The sequence below is a fragment of the Lynx rufus genome, unplaced genomic scaffold, assembly GCF_022079265.1.
Source record: "Lynx rufus isolate CCGP_SWC_20201006 ecotype Redwood Valley unplaced genomic scaffold, mLynRuf1.p SCAF_5, whole genome shotgun sequence".
Taxonomy (NCBI): Eukaryota; Metazoa; Chordata; class Mammalia; order Carnivora; family Felidae; genus Lynx; species Lynx rufus.
In genome coordinates this window covers 49,233,234-49,253,032 of record NW_025814867.1, presented here as the reverse complement: position 1 = coordinate 49,253,032, position 19,799 = coordinate 49,233,234, and the positions used below count along the sequence as shown (strand labels likewise).

Genomic DNA, 19,799 nt, shown 5'->3' with positions numbered 1-19,799 from the left:
TAGAACTTGGCATAAGGCAAGCACAAGAACTCTGGATGGTGCTTCCAGTCTGCTGAGCTGGTAAGGTTTCCCAGAAAACTGGAAGCATATGATATCACCAATCTCTGGGATTCTTGAATATTTAATACAGCTACATGGAATACACTACCTCCTTTAATGAGCTCCATTACCTGGCAACTACTCCAATGTGACTGATTAAAATGTGTGTCTTAGTATCTTGATTATCTTCCCTGGCTTCCAAATTTATCTAGTAGCTGTCAGAACCCAAGCTTACTCCTGCTGTTAAATCCTTTTTACAAGATGTGATTCCACTCTAAGGTTTTAATACTCTTCCCTGAGATACTTATAGATATGTAATATGCCAAATGATAGTAATTGTCATGATTTGGGGAGAAAGTAATCAACGTATATTTTAACATTTAAATAGTACATTGGCCAGGATATTTTTAAAATTGAAATTCAATTTTTCTTTTTTGTTACTGAAAGAGCAATTAGTTACTAGGACAAGGGTCACAGCCAGTGGTCATAAGGTGGCCTTGTTTAAGCCTTCACACAGTGAATCCTTTATGTGAAAAAGAATCGGGGCGCCTGGGTGGCTCATTCTGTTGAGCATCTGACCTCGGCTCAGGTCTGATCTCACTGTTTGTGAGTTCGAGCCCCACATCAGGCTCTGTGCTGATAGCTCAGAGCCTGGAGCCTGCTTTGGATTCTGTGTCTCCCTCTCTGTCTCTGATCCTCTCCCACTAACACTCTGTGTGCATCTCTCTCTCAAAAATAAATAAACATCAAAAAACTTTTTTTTAAAAAAAGAATCCACCTAAATATCTACAGAGCCCTCCTTTTAAAAATAAAACTTTGTACATCCCAATTCCTATAATAGCAGGTTCAGAGATGATCATTGGTTTCACATGGTTTTATGGTAAAATTCGTAATAATAGCTTTGTGAATTTTTAAATTACGTATTATCAATGGGACGATATTTACTAACATCCAAGACCATGAATTGTCACTCTAATTAGAACTATCTTCATTTTGCAGGACCAAAAAATGGTACTTATAAATTGGCTCCATTCAGAAATTGGGCTTCTCCTGCTTAGAACAAAGCTGGTATTTGTTGGTTGCCAAAGAGAAAAAGAGCAATGACATATTACTATTGTCCTTCAAAATTTAGCATCTTTGTTTATGAACAACAGCAAAACCCAGGGAGGAACAGATAGCTTTCTAGTTAGATTGGCTGATATTTGGGTACCTGAGGGCAACAACAACCTAAGGATCAGGGTTTCGCTTCCAAAGATTCTGTCCTGGGACACCCAGCTCTTACCAATTTTCTGCGTTCCCTTTTCTAGAGGAGTCATGTGGAGATGACTGAGAAGTCATCGAACTGTGCTATTCTTATCCACTGATGCCCAGGGATTTTTTTTTTTTGAAGTTTTCCTCACTTTTTTTTTTTTAATTTTATTTTTTATTTTTTAAAATTTACATCCAAATTAGTTAGCATATAGTGAAACACTGATTTCAGGAGTAGATTCCTCAATGCCCCTTACCCATTTAGCCCATCCCCCATCCCACAACCCCTCCTGTAACCCTCAGTTCTCCATATTTATGAGTCTCTTCTGTTTTGTCCCCCTCCCTGTTTTTATATTATTTTTGTTTCCCTTCCCTTAGGTTCATCTGTTTTGTCTCTTAAAGTCCTCATATGAGTGAAGTCATGTGATATGTCTTTCTCTGATTGACTGATTTCACTTAGCATAATACCCTGCAGTTCCATCCACGTAGTTGCAAATGGCAAGATTTCATTCTTTTTGATTACCGAGTAATACTCTATTGTATATATATACCACATCTTCTTTATCCATTCATCCATCAATGGACATTTGGATGCCCAGAGATTTTTTTTTTAATTTTTTTTAATGTTTATTTATTTTTGAGACAGAGAGAGACAGAGCATGAATGGGGGAGGGGCAGAGAGAGAGGGAGACACAGAATCAGAAGCAGGCTCCAGGCTCCGAGCCATCAGCCCAGAGCCTGACGCGGGGCTCAAACTCACGAACCGTGAGATCGTGACCTGAGCCGAAGTCGGACGCTCAACCGACTGAGCCACCCAGGCGCCCCTTGATGCCCAGAGATTTTTAATAATGCTCCACAGAAAGTTTCCTGAAGGAACACACAGGGGACACCAAGTGGGAAAGACAGGTTTCCCATCAAAAAGGCTTGTTATTTTTTTGACCGCTTAAACATCATTGTCAGGGAGCACGCACCTGTCGCACTAGAGACCTGCTCCCCTGCAGGGACTGCAGACAGAATTGAGAAAGAGCACCCAATCTGAGCAGGAGAAACACCAGACTCGAGAGGATCCACTGTAGACCAGCATGGGGACTCTTTGGGGGCTTTCATCAGATTATGAATGAGGAGAACCTAGAGACTGATGTGAGCACTTATTGTGTAACTTCTAAGGTTTATTGCAGATGTTTGAGAAGCTGTATGTAGTTCCTTTTATAAACCACGTTCAATCCATCTCAAAAAATTCTCTTGTCAGTGCCACACATGCCAAGACAAGTCTTGTCATATTCACATATTCTTGTCATATTCACTAAGTCTCAAGTTTAAAAGCTCCTTTACATTTTGTTAAATACAGATGCCTGGACTGGGTACAATCTCCTGACTGTTAGTCACCTGGTGCCCAGAAAGGACAAAATGAGGTCAGCAGTTTCCCTTGCAGAATCTGTTTTATCAAGTCAGCCAAGCAGCGGCCAGTGTGATCTTTTTAAAAACCAAACCAAATTACATCTAAATTCTCCACCAACCCCTATCCCCAGTCACTCACCTTGTATCACCTTGTTTTGTTTCCTTTATAACACTACTGTCTGCATTTATCTTATTTCCTTATATTATTTACTTGTTTCTTTGCTTTCTATCTCTTGACATTAGAACATGAGTTCTAGGTGAACAGGAACTTTTCTGCCTTGTTTCCTTGGTATATCTGCCACCTAGAAAAATATCTGTCACATAGCAGAAGCTCAATAAATATCTACTGATTTTAAAAAATGAATTTTGGGGTGCCTGGTGGCTCAGTCACTTAAGCATCATGATCCACTCAGGTCATGATCTCACAGTTCATGGGTTTGAGCCCCACATCAGGCTCTGCGCTGATGGTGTGGAGCCTGCTTGGGATTCTTTCTTTCTCCCTCTCTCTCTGCCCTTCCCCTGCTCGTGTGCACTCTCTCTCTCTTGCTCTCTCAAAATAGATAAATAAACTTAAAAAATTAAAAAATAAATTAAAAAATGAAGCTAAATTTTAAGTATATTAAGTAAGTTTCCCTCACTTCCTATGTCATCAGACTTCCATTCTCAGCCCAAGTCTGGAACAGTTTCTCTCTGCTTGTATTTTGGGTAAGTGAGCAAACAAAATCCTCTGTAGGTTTAACTCAATTCCAGCTTGCGCCTGCTCATCGAAAGGATTGCAAACCTCAGCTTTTGTTCCTTCCTTCTTTCCCGTCTGCATTTTCTCTTATTCAGACACACAGAACCTGGGTCATCTCTTTTTGGCTTCCAACCGTCCTGGCCATGTTCCAAGTCCTCTATCCTCATCCCTCAAACATCTCCATTTTCATGAGCCCTCAGTTTTTCTAAGAGGATTGAATTTGTTCATGATTCTGGACTCCTTCTTCCCTCCTATGCCCCTATAGCACTATATCCTGTGGCTTCTAATTTCCAATTTCTGCCCCACCTCCTCTGGTTCTCATCTGCTAGACCAGTGGTTTGCTCACTTTTCTTTTAGCCCTGAAATGCTCTGTTCAAATAAATATTTTGTTGATGTGTAAGCAAGTAAAATAAATCATGATGGATTGTCCTGAAGCATGCAGGCAAGAAGGTGTGGCTACACAGAGCCCTGCTATTGACACACACAAAGAGGTCTTAGGTTTGGAAACTGCTACTGTGGCTTATTCTACTTTCTCAGACAAACACGGAGCATAAATAAACATATCTATAACCCAATTATGTTCAAATATTTGGTGTGGCTAACCTACAGATTTCTTTACAAAACAGGACAAGGTAACAATTAGCCTTGATAATCTAGAGGTAATTAAAGGGAAGCTTTGAAAACTGTTCCAATTTATCCTCAAATACAGAGTTGGGAGACTCTTCTGAAGGTGAGTAGCTTCTTAAGAAAATTCACGCCATCATTCCTTTCAGTGACTCAATCAATATACAAGAACTTTCTCACATAAGGCTGGTTCCAATGAAAAATTATGGATAGGATGATTATCTTTTATGGGTAATGTGTATCTTTCCTATTGTTTTCTTTGCATAGAAACTATACCCTTAGAATGTACAGAATTATTTCAAATCTCAACTTCTGTCCTGTGAGGTAGTAGTGTGTCATTCAAATTAATCAGAGTAGGTTTTATTACTTACAATTAATGTTCTTTTTTATTTATTTATTTCTTTATTTTTCATTTATTTATTTTTGAGAGACAGAGAGCGACAGAGCGTGAGCAGGGGAGGGGCAGAGAGAGAGGGAGACACAGAATCCAAAGCAGGCTCCAGGCTCCGAACTGTCCGCACAGAGTCCGACGCAGGGCTTGAACCCACGAACTGTGAGATCATGACCTGAGCCGAAGTTGGACGCTCAACCGACTGAGCCACCCAGACGCCCCTACAATTAATGTTCTTAACTGACACATGGATCTTTTAATCTGTGAGTTTAAGCAAGTCATTTTACTTCTTTGGGTCTCTGTTTCCTCATTTGTAAGAGAAGAGTTTGGACTAAATCCTCTAATGTCCCATTTAGTTCTTAAAGTCTGTGCATGAGTAACCTTAATTGTTAAGAAAACATATGAATGTGTCATGTACGAAATATTAGAATATATATCTTTGGTTTCTATTATCATAGGGCATGTTCTCTTAAGTGAGACAGAAAGTACAGAAAATGAAAAGGAACAGAGGTATTTAAGTTCAGAAAGATAACCAGACGAATATCATACGCATTTCTCAAAATATAACATTTAAAACTGCCAGAATAAAAGCACATAGTAAGTCTGAAAAGCAAGAAGGCCTTTTAACAAGAGAAAAATAGGTTTTGTCTTTGAGGAAGGAGGTGAGAGATAGTTCCTGGGGAAAAAAAATGCATCATCTATTTTCATTACTTAGTAGTGTAATGACACAAAGTATTTTATTGTTTTGAATGCCAAACAATTATCACAACACAAAAATTCCATTTGGAGGGTATCAAAAGCAAACACACATACACACACACACACCACAAACATATTTCTATGAAGGAGAATGCGCTTTCATAGTAGGTGCTGTTTCCATTGTTCATGATAAGTTTAGTTTAGGATTATGAGGAAGACTTCTGGAATGAGCTGGATATCCTCAAAGAGGAGCCAAGAAGGATCTGGGGAAATGGGCTTAGGTAATGATCTGATCAAGATTTATGTTTAGGGTCCTTATGATCAAAGAGGGGATGTGACCCTCCCTCATTACCCTGCCCCTGAGGCATAACTGCAGAATCAGACTCCACACTATAGTTTGAAAATCATTGGTTAGAGTGACTGGCAAGGAAGCCAGGCTTCTCTAATCAAAGATGGAGCCCCTTTCCTGGTAAAATTTGGTGACCTCATGCCAATCCTCAAAGTTTCTCTTGGTTATTTCCAATAAAATAATGTGGAATGCAAAAGTATGGGGCCCACTGACTATGTGAATATATCTCAGACAAACTGAAAGTATAGCAGAGAAAGAATTAGACATTAAAAAGAGGAAGAGGGATACATCATTTATAGGATGTTTGTAAGATACTTAGGAAATATAGTCCATTAGCCACTGATATTCTAGAGTTCATACTTGCCCCAAAATCAAGGTGAGGAACTAGGACGGAGCTCTAAGAGATTGGGTGTTTCTACCTTCCTTTTCTTTCCTCTCTTCCCTGCCATCTTCCCCCTCAACTGTTCATCTACTGATTCCGTTCATCCCTTGATTCACTTAGTATTCATTTGATAACTAATAAGGGTCAGGAACCAAGCTGGACACTAGAAATGAAGCAAAGAATAAGTGAGACATGCCACTGTTGCCACTAATTTTACACTTTCCTAGGGGGGGAAAGTGACATTAAATAAAAAAGTATCCAGTAATCCATGCGCTATGGGAACATAAAGGTATTTTCGTCTAGTTACAAGTTCCAGGGAAGGCCTTCATGAGGAAATAAAATTTAAACGTAGATTGACAGGGTGAGGAGAAAAGGAAGAGAGAGGGCTGGGCAGGTGGCAGGTATGCGAGCAGTACTCCAGGCAAGGGAACAGATATATAAAAGCCTATAAGTGAGAAAATCAATGAAGACCAGTGTTACACTGATACAATGATATTAAGATTTCTTCTAGTTTTATAACTTTTCCACTAGATGTTATTTCATTACTCTATCCTTTTCATCATTTTTTTTTTCATGAAGCAATACAACACTAAGGAAAAAGTATTCACAGAGGTTAACTTTTTTCAGAGATAGCAAGGTAGTGGGAAAACTAGAATTAACTTTTACTTGAGAGCTGGCTAGGGATACAGAATAGAAACTAAGTGAGGGATTACAGGTAGGTGTGGCTGGGAGAGAGTAGCATATATCATGAGGGCAATAAGGAAAAATATGGAATTTCTTCTGTGGCCACACATATTCTTTGTTCTCCCCCTGACATCCCCCCGCCCCATGCAGTTAATGGATTTGAAAAGAGGGGGAGGGTCCACAAATATTCTAGTAATTATCCATTTCCAGGATGAAAATTAGATTTTATCCCATATGCCAACCCCCCCCTCGACTGGTTGCTTGGAGCTGGAGCACCGAGTTGAGAAGTATTCTGGGACCTGATGTTAGCAGGAAAGGGTACAATTACCAATAGCCCTATTTATGGAAGCGGGGCAAGGCAGCAAGCACGCTGTGTGTTTCCTTGTCTAATCCAGATCACTGAGGGGCACCTAATTTGAACTGGTAACTTCCTGGCTGTAAATGCCAATGCTGCTGGATTTTCCCTATCATTTGCTCATTTAAAGAACCTTCCTAGTATAAAGTCCTACTCTTATGTCTTTGGCATCCAAAATTCCCTTCTTCTGTTTAGTAATAGAGCTTTCCTCCCTGTCAACCACATGTTAAAGGCACACACATGGCCACCCAGCTTAAGACTACATTTCCCAGAATACTTAGAATTTAGCTGTGGCCACATGGCAATGTTCTAACCAATGGAATGTATGCAACTTCTGCATCACTTACATAAAAAGAATTTTTTTTTTCTTTCCTCGTGGCAGGAAATGTGAACAGAGCATTGGCGAACCAACTCTGACCAAACAGACTAATATAAAACATGAGAAGACTTAATGTTAGAGCAATAAGGTGGTCAAAGAAGCTGTGGTCTCAGCCACTCCCATGGAGCAGTGTTTCCTTCCTCCCCTGACTGCCCGCCTCCTTCTGTATTACAACAGGAGATAGAAATAAGCCTCTCTCTGGTTGGAGCTTCAGTATTTTTAGGTCTCTGTTACCGTAGCTTAGCCAGAACCCAAATAATTTACAAACTCAAGGGCACACAGGGACCAGGAAGTCCATATAACCCAGTAATCATCTAAATGACTGCTCAAGGCTGAAGAACAAGTGCACTATGGAAAGCAGCAGCCACCACGGCTCTGCTCAAAAGCTGCCACCTGGGAACGCAGGCCTAGGGCTTCCAACCCTACTAATTTATCAAGAAATCTAGATTCGCAGATCTTACACTATCGTTATCTTACAATATTGTTAACAATATTGGCAACTAATCCAAACTTAAAAAACAAAACAAAACGGCGGGTTGAACAAAAATGCCTCTGTGTCGGACTCAAGTCTATGATGGCCAGTGTGTGACCTGTTCTAGATTACAAGACAGCATTGAATCAAAAACACACAAATACCCCATCATCCTAAGAACTGCTTTTTTTAGCGGGGGGGAATAAATTTCCCCCCAAATACACTGACTGCCAGGTAGTTCCTGATATCAGAGACATTAGAGGTCAAAAAAAACCTGACATATTTTTAGGATTGGAAAAATTAATGTTTTTTAGGACACAATCCTGAATATGAGAAACATTCCAGTTCATGATGATGACAGTGTAACATAATGAGCCAAAATTCCTCAATCACCCTCAACTCTGCAGCAGGAAGTAGCTCATAAAGCCTGTAATAGCTACAGCCCACACAGTTACTAGATGATAATGAACTCAAATATCCCACCTCCATTTGACTGTCTGTGCTACTAGTAGTGGCCTTTTATAACATATCTTTTTCTTCATTTCAATGTTGTGTAGCCTCTCAAAAAGGCACTTTACAGTGGATTGATTCCACGTTATCTGAACTTAATAATTAGGCAAAATAAATGCTTGGCACAAACACATTTAGCTAATAATTTTCACTATGAAGTCATTTCAGCCATATCACTACCTTGTAACCCATCAGGATCATCAAACGTAAACTTATTTCTGAGTTACCAAACAATTATGAGGAAAACATTTATAACACCTTCCCCAAATATCTAATTATACGTCCCATTGCTGGGTTTGTCTTGTGTTGTGTTTTACATCAATAAGCATAGGCACACAAACATCAGTGTGAGGGCAGTAAGGCTGTGACATAATACAAAGCATTCTAGAATACCCCCCAGTTCTGTGGCGTATGATGCTCCCTGGCTCCCTGACCAATGTTAGAGTCAGAAAGTGGCTGCAAAACTTTGTCTGAACCCGATGCTCCTTCCTAGGTAGTCCTCTGAAAGTCACATCTGGTGACTGGTTCTGAAAGGGCACTATAGAGTATGATGTGTCTCATTCTCATACTGGACCATTCCCTGAACCTCAATGGCACTGCCCTAGACCATGATTATCTGTTTTTGTTTGTTTGTTTGTTTGTTTAAGTAGGCTCCATGCTGGGCGTGTAGCCCAGGATGGGACTTGAAATCACCACCCTGAACTGAGATCAAGACCTGAGCTGAGATCAAGAGTTGGGTGCTTAACCAACTGAGCCACCTGGGCAGTTCCATTTACTTTTTAAATGACTCAATTTATAGAGGAAATGAAACATTTATAATTCACCTTTCAAAATGGGTCATATGACTTAAATAGTAAGAATCAAGACACAAATAGGGAATTTCAAGTTTCCTTATTCCTTAAAAGACTTTCACGGAGCGTCTGGGTGGATCAGTCAGTTAAGCGTCCAGCTTCGGCTCAGGGCATGATCTCGCGGTTTGTGAGTACAAGCCCAGCGTCGGGCTCTGTGCTGACACCTTGGAGCCTGGAGCCTGCTTTGGATTCTGTGTCTTCCTCTCTCTCTGCCCCTACCCCACTCACATTCTTGTCTCTCTCTCAAAAATAAATAAACATTTAAAAAAAAAAAGGACTTTTGGGAGCCTGGGTGGCTCAGTGGGTTGAGCGTCCCACTTTCAGCTCAGGTCATGATCTCACGGCTTGTGGGTTCAAGCCCACGTCGGGCTCTGTGCTGACAGCTCGGAGCCTGAAGCCTGCTTCAGATTCTGTGTCTCCCTCTCTCTCTGCCCCTACCCCTCTCATGCTCTGTCTCTGTCTCTGTCTCTGTCTCTCTCTCTCAAAGATAAATAAATGTCAAAAAAAAAATTTTTTTTTAATTTAAAAAAATTAAAAAATAAAAAAAAAGGACTTTGATTCATTCTGCTGAGAGTATGCACTCAGTCCAAGGAAGCTCACTAGTATGTATATTAAGTTTAAATTTGGCCTTAATCTTTTTCGGTATTTATAAGTTTACACCAATTGTTTCTGTAGCTTTCTGTTGTTGTTTGTTTGTTTACCTCTTCGTATATTCCAGTGCATTCATAGTAGTCTCTGGAAGGGAGGCCAAGTCGAGGCTGATCAATCTGTAAAAAATATACCAAGAAGAAAATAAAGCATTCAGTTGATGTGGGACAGTTGGACAAAATACAAGCATGTCTATCTCTGTATGAGCAAGAGCCTAGTGTTCTTGCTGTTTATAAGGGTAACAACAGTCAGACAATGAGTGAATACAAATTAGGCACTGGTTTCCATACTACTTGGCAGTTTTACAGTGATGGGTAGTTAGGTAATCTGGAAGAGTATGCTGCAGGTATTTGAGGAAAACCAAAGAAACTTGAATGAAATACACCAGGAAGAATTTTTTAATGCAAAACCAAAGGTGCAGGTGGACAAAAACATGTTAGAATCTAGGACTTGGAAGTTTCTAAATTACACATTTACAGGACATTTGGCTTGCTGAGATTCTAATACGCTCTCCTGGAAGACATTCTCTTCTCCCACCCTTAATGGGGATGAGAAAAAACCAAAAAAGTGGAAACCTCTGTGGTAACTCTACAACTGTTTCTCTAGTGGAAATCTTGCCAGAGATTTTTTTTTGAGATTCCCTACCCTGGGGGTGGGGGGTAGGGGAGACTCCTCCTGGGTTCTCTCCTGCTCTGCTCAACACTTGAGCAGACCCAGCTGACAGCAGAGTGTGTGAAAGAGGAAACTAGTCTCTGCTCGAGTGTGTCTGGTCCACTGGACCACCTGGAGAGCCACCTGGACACATGTGCAGCTTTGCGAGATTGCTTCCTATGCACCGCATGGTTTGATGGGTACAGGGCAAACTAGGGCATGTATGGGTTAAAGTGAGAAACCCAGCAGCTGTAAAGAGCCCAGGACAATACAAAAGAAACAGAACCCAGAGGATTAGCATGGAAAGAGCCAGAAGGTGTCACCACAGATAGGGCTCTGCCCCCTTTCCAACCTCCCCACTCTCCCTAAGAAATCTCTTCATGGTGATCATGCAGGATGCTGGTACTGAAGAGCCAAAGGAGTGAATTCCAGAAGGGAGAAGGGGGCCCACTGTAGAAGACAGCTGGGTTCAATTCCTTTCATGATTTTAATAAAAATGGCCATAAAGATTTATACAACAGTGACATAAATACGAATCTGTGTCTTGCAACTTTTGGGGTACTTTCTTTCACAGGAGACCAAAAATAAAGCTCTGTAAATATTTTAGTCCATTCCAAACATACTCATTAAGTATTAATTTCATCTTAGGTGACACCTTAAGTAAACCTAAATGAATGGCTTACATGAGGGGGAAAAATCTAAAACACTGATTTTAAAAGAACAGTATTTTATTTACCTTCACTGAGAAAAAAGTTCAGATATTCTTTAGTAACAGCCAAAACTATATTCAAAATCCTTTTCTCAAAAAACAAACAAAAAACCAAAAAAAACCCACTCCCCCACCCCCAAATCCCCCAAATCCCTTTTCTGTGTCCTTTTGGGAAGCAGTTGGAAATTTCTGGTTTCCAGATTTGCATTACTAATGTAAACCAAACTATGCTCCTTTCATGAACATATGGAGAAATCAGGTGCTGTTTCAAATTAGGGGGCCCTTTCATTTCTTTAATTTATTTTATGAAGAAAGCAGTATCAAACCTAAGGTAGCAGAAGGGAGACACGACCACAGCATTAAGAGAATACTTTCAAAATTGGGAATCCAGGTTTCAGGGACAGAGCACAAATTTATTACTATCTTGCTCATGCAATTCAAATGAGAATATGCATTATTTCTAAATACCAACAACAACAATGTATGCAGAAATTTTATTAACAATTTAAAGCTAACTTGGCTGTCAGCCCACAAACTTACATGAATTATATGGTTCACAGAGTTCTTATCATCAGTGCCAACAAAAAAATTAAGAATGACTTTTTTCCCAAATTTAGAATTCAGCTGTGCAATAGATTTCTCAGCTGTCCAAGAAGGACCTAAAGCAAAGAAAGGTGAAGAATACTTTTAGAAGTTTCAGTGCATTAATGTGATACTATAATAACATAGATTCTATATGGAAATTATATTTTTAAAAAAGAATGAAAATCACCTTACCATAGGTCTGCTCCCAGTTTTCTGTTGCTACGGGCCAATCATATATATCTGGTAGTAGACTGAGTAGAGGTTTTCCGCCTCTGCTATCAATAGCGGCTTTTGGAAACAATGAAAATAAATTCCTTATGAAGTCTTTGCATATTTTGGCACTCTCTTAATGAAATACAAGGAAGAGCACTTACATTCATTTATACAAGATCTGTACAGTGTTTTTGCTTTCTGCACTGCTATTATATCTTCAGTTTTGGGTTCCTGAAGAACATCTGAAATAGAGCATTGAGTACAACCCATCAATACAATTGCTCATTTGCAGCTGTAATTAACATTTGCAGTGCAGGTTCAGAAAAAAAGCTTGCTTTTGTGTATGTATGTTCACTCCCTCCCCATGCTAAAACCCTCCAGGAAAAACTAAACCCCCTACCAGATCATTATTCCTAGTGCAGAACTGGGAGTTGATTTCATTAGCCAAGTTAGATGAAAGTCTTTTTGACTAGATTCTCTTTTTTTGTGAACAACGACGTGTACTGCTCTGCCATACATAAGTTCCTGTTTTTTTTTTTTAAATTAAGATGAAAAAGAAATAATAATGCAGAGGAATATGGAATTTAATATGATAGTCTTCTCGATAGCTGGAAATAATTATCTTTGTGTGATTGTACTGTTCATGCTCCAGATGAATTGAATGAATTATTCTACTTGTTTGGATGTTCTAAAATAGCAAAAATTGTTTTTCTACAAAGTAACTTCTAGAAGTGGGGAACAGAAGACGGAGGATAGCAGAAGACTAGACAAGACTTCCTCAACTTCCCAGGGAGAGTATCTTAGCTGGGTTAGAATAAATACCCACCCAGGGATATAAACATCAGTAACATCTTCAACACAGTAATGGCTCAATATCGACATCAACCCAGGGCCAGGGTGGGAAAATATAATGGAGGTGGTGTTTGGTGGCAATCAATTAACTCATTTAAAATTTTTTTTAATGTTTATTTTTGAGAGAGAGAGACAGAGAGGCAGAGCCAGGGGGACAGAGGATCCCAAGCGGATCTGTGCTGACAGCAGTGAGCCGATGTGGGGCTTGAACTCTTGGACCACGAGATCATGACCTGAACTAAACTCGGAAGCTTAACTAACTGAGCCACCCAGGCACCCCAATTAATTTCTTATTGTGTGAAATGGCATAAGATGCCACCCTGTAGAGAGGACAGATTTTGTTGTATGTGTACCCACAAATGAAAGCAGGAATGCTGAGATGCCAACATATCCATTTCAGCGTTACCACCCTCAGAGAGACTTGGTGGTGAGCCACAAAACTTGGAGGGATTATCGGCTTTAATCTTCTGTGACATTCTCTGTAATGGCTAAGAGTTGTATCTTTAAAAAATGGATATATTAAGAGAGAAATCTTTGATGCACAGACACAAACTCCACTAACCTTTCAAAACGACTTCTAGTTCATCTCTTAAAATGTCAAAGTTACTGTAACGGGAGCTGGTCTCAGGAATGACGTTGCGTTTCAACCAGCCTCCACAGGCATATTTAAAAAAGTCTGTACAAGGCTCAGCAGTGGCATCCATGTTCTGGATCAGTCGAGCAGCTGAAAGACCAGAGGATGAACGAGATCAAATGAAGGGTGTATTTCTTAAGTAGTTTGGAAGGGGGGAAAAGAGGCATGTTATTTCTCCTTTATGATCAAGTCAACTGCACTGATGCTCCTTTTTCTTACTTCTCTAATGGTCAATTGAGGAGGAATGATGACTCTTATCTATGTATAGTCCTCCCTTCCTTTGTTAGAGTTGGTTAGGTTTATTCCGGACAGGTCTCGGTCTTCCCATCCTACATTCCACCCCCACCTCCAAATAACTGAGGTTCTTGCTAGCTCCTATCTCAGATGACAACAAAGAACACAGGTCTGCCTTACCAGGCCTGAACCTGGGGCTGACACAGGCGGCTCTTCACTCTATTAATTTTAGCGGCTGACTCTACTTTTCAAATTTCTGTGACTTTTCAATGTCTCTGAGATTCTAAGGGAAGTGGGATTGTTCTTTGTTTTTTTAAAGTAATCTCTAAACCTAATGTGAGGCTCAAACTCACGACCCTGAGATCAAGCGTCTCATGCTCCGCTGAGGGGAGCAAGCCAGGTGCCCCTGTGGGACTGTTAATGAATTTTATCACTCTACTATTATTACTTCTCGGACCTCGCTCACAATATTTTTGCAATTCAAATTTGACATCCGATTTGCACTTGTTTATGTAGAGTCTGTCATTACAAAATCGGCTGTAAGCTCATTAGCTTTTCTTATGTCCACTCTTTTATCTTTGAAAAACTACGATGAAAATACAAATGAGCCAACACCGAGTATTTACAACGTGCAAAACCCTGACTGTGCTAGGTGCTGCAGTTGATAGAAGGATGTATAAAATATGAATTACTGCCATTGAGGAGAAGGATAATATGCACAGGAGGCCCAACACCCACAATTCCTACACCTGGAAGAGTGAGAAAACCCTCCCACTGTCCTCCCCACGTTCTTTCTCATCCAAGTTGAACTGTTTTGCAGTAAAAACAAAAGACCAATTGAGAATTCATCTGTATCAAGAGAGTATAAGTTCTCAAATGAGCTTTTGAAAAGACTTCACTTTCTGAATTAATTAATTAATTTTAAAACTTCAAACAATTGCTGAGCTGTGTGGATTCTTCCAACCTGGAATGGTTAAGTCTGTTTTCCAGCTGAATCTTAAGCCTCGGCTTCTTACCACCCTCTGGATGTGTTTGCCTGGCTGCCACTTCAGGCTCCAAGTCTTTAATGCTGAACTACGGGTCGTCTCCAGACCATAGTCTGGACTCGTGCACCTTGGTACACAGCACAACCATCATCAAGGCCTCCCGGGTTTGAACTTTGGGTAACGCTCTGTATTTCCCCCTCCCGCTTAGGTTATTGGTAACTCCTTTGTCTCTTTCCTATACTCGCCATGATGAGTTTACATTTTCACTCCCTTTTGGCTGGAAGTCACCCAACTATTCATCTTGCTAATACCATCTCTCTACTTGTATATATTCCACATATCTTTCACAGATTAAACTTCCCCAAATACACTTTTGCAGGCCACTCTCTCACTGGAATATGGCAGTAGCTTGCCACTGCCCAGGTTAAATTACAAAATTCTTTAATTTGGCCTCTAAATCTTTACTAATCAAAAAAAGTCTCTACCTTCTCTTTTTTTCCTCTCTGTGTTTTTACTCAAACTCTCTGCCCCAACCAGACAGCCTCGCTACATGTGCCACAAACGTTCCTGTGTTTCTCTGCTGGGTGCTGGTGCTTCTCAATTCCTCATCCTACCCTTCTAACTTCTCTTCCCTTTCTTCCCAAATGCTGCCCACCATTCAAGGTTCAGCATGTGGCCCATCTCTTCCCTGAGGCTCCCATGACTCCATACTTTCAGGGAATATTTCTTTCCCTGAACTTCTGAGAGCTCATTGCCTCACTCAGTCCTTAATGCTCATTGTGACACCTACACCATCTTCCTAACCATTCTGTTGATGAACTTAGCCTCTTTGCATTCCCATCACCTAGCACCTCATAAAAGACAGGCACAAATGGCTGTGTGTGATGACATTACTGAGTTATCTGTGAGTCCTCTTACTCCTTCCTCTGACACACCCCCTCCCCCGCTCCTGCACGTCAGACCAGTTCTCATCTCCTGGCCTCCAGTCCATCCCTTCCTTTCAATGCCCACTGTTTCTGCTCTCTTTCGGGCCCTCCTTCTTTTAGGATCTATCCATGCCCTTTTGCCCAAGTTGTGGCCCCAGGCCTGTGCCCACTGCAATCCACCCTGTGAGTCGACTGGATTAATGTTGCCATAACATTTCAGCATGCCATTTCCATTCCGAGGTTTTCAAAATACTCCATCTGCATTTATAATAAAATCCAGAAAAAATATATAAATATATACCAACATATCATAAAATCCCCACCTGAAACTAATGTTAACGCTTTATGTTAATTTTACATGAGTAAAAAGAAAACAAACAAAATCATAGATGGAATAAATGACTCTGGGAGAAATTTTAAAATAAATACAGACTCCACAGCATATTCTCATTCTGATGCGTCTAGTGAAGCTTCTCTCTCACTACTTCCTCACACACGCCTTCTGCCCCAGTAAAATGGCTGCGTCAGTTTGTGCTGTGAACACCTTACAGTTTTCTGCTTTTGTAACTGTGACCGTGTTGCATCAAGCCCTACTAAAATATCCTTTTTAATATTTTCATATTTAGAGATTTCAGGCATTTTCAAGGCCTCAGTTCAAATCATCCTTCTTCATGAAGGACTGTCCTCGCAAAATCTATATCAGCTGCCATCGTACTCATTTTTTTGTTGTTGGAAAAAAACATTAGCTCCTCACCTGGACTGTGTAGTTCTGGTAAAGAAGGGAATGTGTTTTCCAGGTCTCTTACAGAGCCCAATGTCGCAGTGAATCAAAATTGGTCAGTAAAAACTCTTAATTTAAAACCTCAGGTAAAGATTAGGAAATTGATTTTAAAAAGATAGAAAAACTAACTCCCTTAAATGCTGAGGGAAATGAAAATATGATGACAGGGGAGGTGAAAATAAAGACCCTAAAACTTGGAGAATTATCACATTTAAAGTGAAAAACCAGAAAACTGGGGGCCTGAAAGAAGAGCTAACCAAAGATGGTCTAAGCAGACATTTTTAGCAATTTTATGTACCTTTTGTCTTTTAAAATACTTTTAAGTATTTAAAATGAGCATTGTAAAGGCAACTGCCATTCTGGGAGCACTTCTAGTTTCTTCCCTCCCTGGGGAAATGGAAGGTTTATGCCCCTAACATCACAAGGAGCAAGCAATAAACTCCGAGGGGGAAGAGCAGTGAACCAGTAATGAGTCAGTAGAATGAACAAGTCTTACTGCCTATTTGGAAACAGCACATACCCTTTTAAACACCTTGAACAAAAAGGAGGAGCAGTGAAGCGGCTCTATGCTCATGAGCACAAATCCACTGCCACGTGAATGCCTCTGTACGTCTCACTTCTCCCACAAACAAAAAAGGAGGATCCTTCCCATCTAGGTGGAATTCATCACCTGACACCCGGTTCAACTACCTACATCTGGAAAACAAACCAAAGAAGCAGGATTCAAACAATTTGTGAGGGCTTAGCAGGCCAGAGATAGGAAGAGACAACTTTGCAAACTCTTTCCTGTGCCACTTTTCAAATTTCCTTTGACCAGAGCTCATCTGAGCATGGGCGCTTCCAATCACTTCAAAGAGAGCTTGCTGTCCTGGTGAATATTTTGGGGCCATGGACCAAGGCAAGTCATGGGCTAGCACTTTTATGCCGGGTCTTTGATCAAGCTTCCTTTAATCTCTTATCGTGGGTTTGATTCTCATTTTGCACCTTACCATCCGGACCTCTGTGCTGACTTTTCTTTGAAGTCAGCAGTAGACCTGCGGGTAGAAGGCCTGTAGGAAACAGACGCTCAGCTGTCAAACTGGTCGTAATTGTTTTTATATTTTGCGCTTTGTTTTGAATTACTCAACCTCTCCACACAGCCACACCTGGGCTCTTCAGATGTTTCCTTATCTGTGTGTTTCTGACTCCTGAGTAAATAAATGTGGTTTAAAAACAAATAAAATTATTCACCTTAATAAGTAGACATAAAGAATGATGTAGTAAAGGCAAAAGTATTGACACAGAATGATGCTGACCACATGTTCTTAAAGTGAAAGAAACAGTATTTAAGCTATTTTTAAAAATCTACATAAAAGCACAGAAAGTCTAAAAGACATAGCAGTTACATCTGGTTGGAGGATTATGAGTGTGTTTAATTTTGTATTAGTTGCTTATCTTTATTTTCCAATTTGTATTAGATGAACATGCACTGCTTTTGCAATAAGAAAAAAAGCATTTTTAATTTAAGAAAATAGTCACATAAAGACAAGAAAAGTAATCTTCTATTAATAATGAGCTTATTTCTTATGAATGACAATTCCAAATGTTCGAGGCTGATAATACATGACACACCATTTTTTTTCCTAACTAATCTTCTTGTAACATTCTCCTAACTTGCTTGACTATAGGAAATTTAAAACAAGCTCAACTACCATCCGGGAAGTTATTAATTACTGTATTCATTACCAAGGGTCTATTGTGTGGGAATGGATTAGAAGATGCTGTAGAAGCTGGGAAAATGTTTGGGGTCCTTAAATCAGGCAGACTGGTTTTGAATCCCTGAGCTTCACCACTTTTTACTTGTACAAGATTAAGTAATGTCCCCAAGATCAAGCAGCTAGTAAATGATGGAGTCACAGGCCTTGCACGTAGGCTCCCAGGGCCCCAGGTTCACCACCCTCTTCCCTCGGTATTTTGGATAGACCAGGTGGGGGTATGTGAGAAGCAGCGACTTGCATTCTTTCCCTTTCTTCTTCTTTTTCCACTTCTTCTCAGTTACCCTCTATTTTGCCCTTGCCCTCTCCCCTCTCTGCCACTCTGTAACCACAGCTTCCCAACTTTATCACCAGCAACAAGTCTCGGGTCAAAGGTAAGAGAAAGTATCAGGGCTTGGAAGGTCTGTGGTGGCCAGGAAGAAGGAAAAAGGTTAACCCCTCCCCCCCCCCAACAAACAAACAAAACAGATGAATTCCTCACGGCAGGGTAAGTGGACAGGCAAGTGGCATACAGCCCATTTGTATTCAAGAAGGGCGTCTTCTTTTTTTTTTTTTTTTTTAACTTTTTAAACGTTTATTTATTTTTGAGAGAGAGAGGCAGAGTACAAGCTGGGGAGGGGCAGAGAGAGAGGGAGACATAGAATCCGAAGCAGGCACTAACCTCTGAGCTGTTAGCACAGAGCCCGATGTGGGGCTCGAACCCACGAACTGTGAGATCATGACCTGAGCCAAAGTCAGATGCTTAACTGACTGAGCCATCCAGATGCCCCAACAACCTACACTTCTAAGTGCACTTCAGTCCCTTATAAACCCCTGGCCCCATACTGCAGGAAGCCACACATATATCTCCTGTGTACAGGCCCACTCCTTCCAGGCCTCCTCTCTACTATACTGCCTTTGGCCTCCATAACCTTTTGCCCCATCCATGACCCAGTTCGGTCTGGTGCAGGACCTGTGTGAAAATGCCTTCCTTTCATCTGTCATCGTCCTGGAGGAGTCTCAAAGAGGCTCCTCGTGTCTCCAGGTAAATAGCTGTCTGACATTTTAGCTCCATGCCTCCCTCTCCCAAGAACCACAAGGACTGATAGGCCTGGTTTGGGGGAGACAATAATAGCAAAACCTGCACTCTGTTCAGAATTATTTCTCTCCTCTGATGGGCAAATCTTTGTTTAAGGGACATGTTTGTTGAGCTTGACTTTCTATTCCTCCAAGATGAGCTCTCTCTAATCTCAGGAGCCTCTTGGGCCTCTCAGGCAATAGACTGGGGGCATAACTACACCAGTTTTCAGATAGGATTGGACATGAGGAAGCTCCAGCTACACTGGAATTCCACTTCATGTCACCAGTGGCTTCCATGCCACACGATCCCCTGCTTTCCAACAATATCAATAGTTTGCTACCTGAAAATAGGACTTTTGGCACTATGCCCAAGAAATATTTCAATGTTTATACATATACATTCCCTAGAGACTAGTTTTCTGGGTGTATGTGTGTGTGTGTGTGTGTGTGTGTGTGTGTGTTTTAAAAAGATTTCTGAATGTGTCAAGTGCTCTTGGGGAAATTTTCAGGAAAATAAGGGAAACCTGAAATAAATAGGATTGCCACAAGCAGCAAATAAATAAACTGGATAGCATAAAGCTTTGTGCTGTGGCACTTTTTTTGTGGACTTAACATTAGTTAATACTGGTCCCTACTCAGTAGTTCACTGA

General features: G+C 40.6%; 1 protein-coding gene across 1 annotated transcript in view; it reads right to left on the bottom strand.

Moving 5' to 3' along the window:
- Positions 1-19,799, bottom strand: part of MME (membrane metalloendopeptidase) — a 92,749-nt gene that overhangs the window by 48,970 nt on the left and 23,980 nt on the right. Inside the window, exons 3-7 of the mRNA XM_047099889.1 lie at positions 13,338-13,499; positions 12,085-12,165; positions 11,903-11,998; positions 11,666-11,784; positions 9,819-9,884 (exon numbers count right to left, since the gene is read on the bottom strand). Of these exons, the coding sequence (XP_046955845.1) occupies positions 9,819-9,884; positions 11,666-11,784; positions 11,903-11,998; positions 12,085-12,165; positions 13,338-13,499 (524 nt within the window). The remainder of the gene's footprint in view (positions 1-9,818; positions 9,885-11,665; positions 11,785-11,902; positions 11,999-12,084; positions 12,166-13,337; positions 13,500-19,799) is intronic.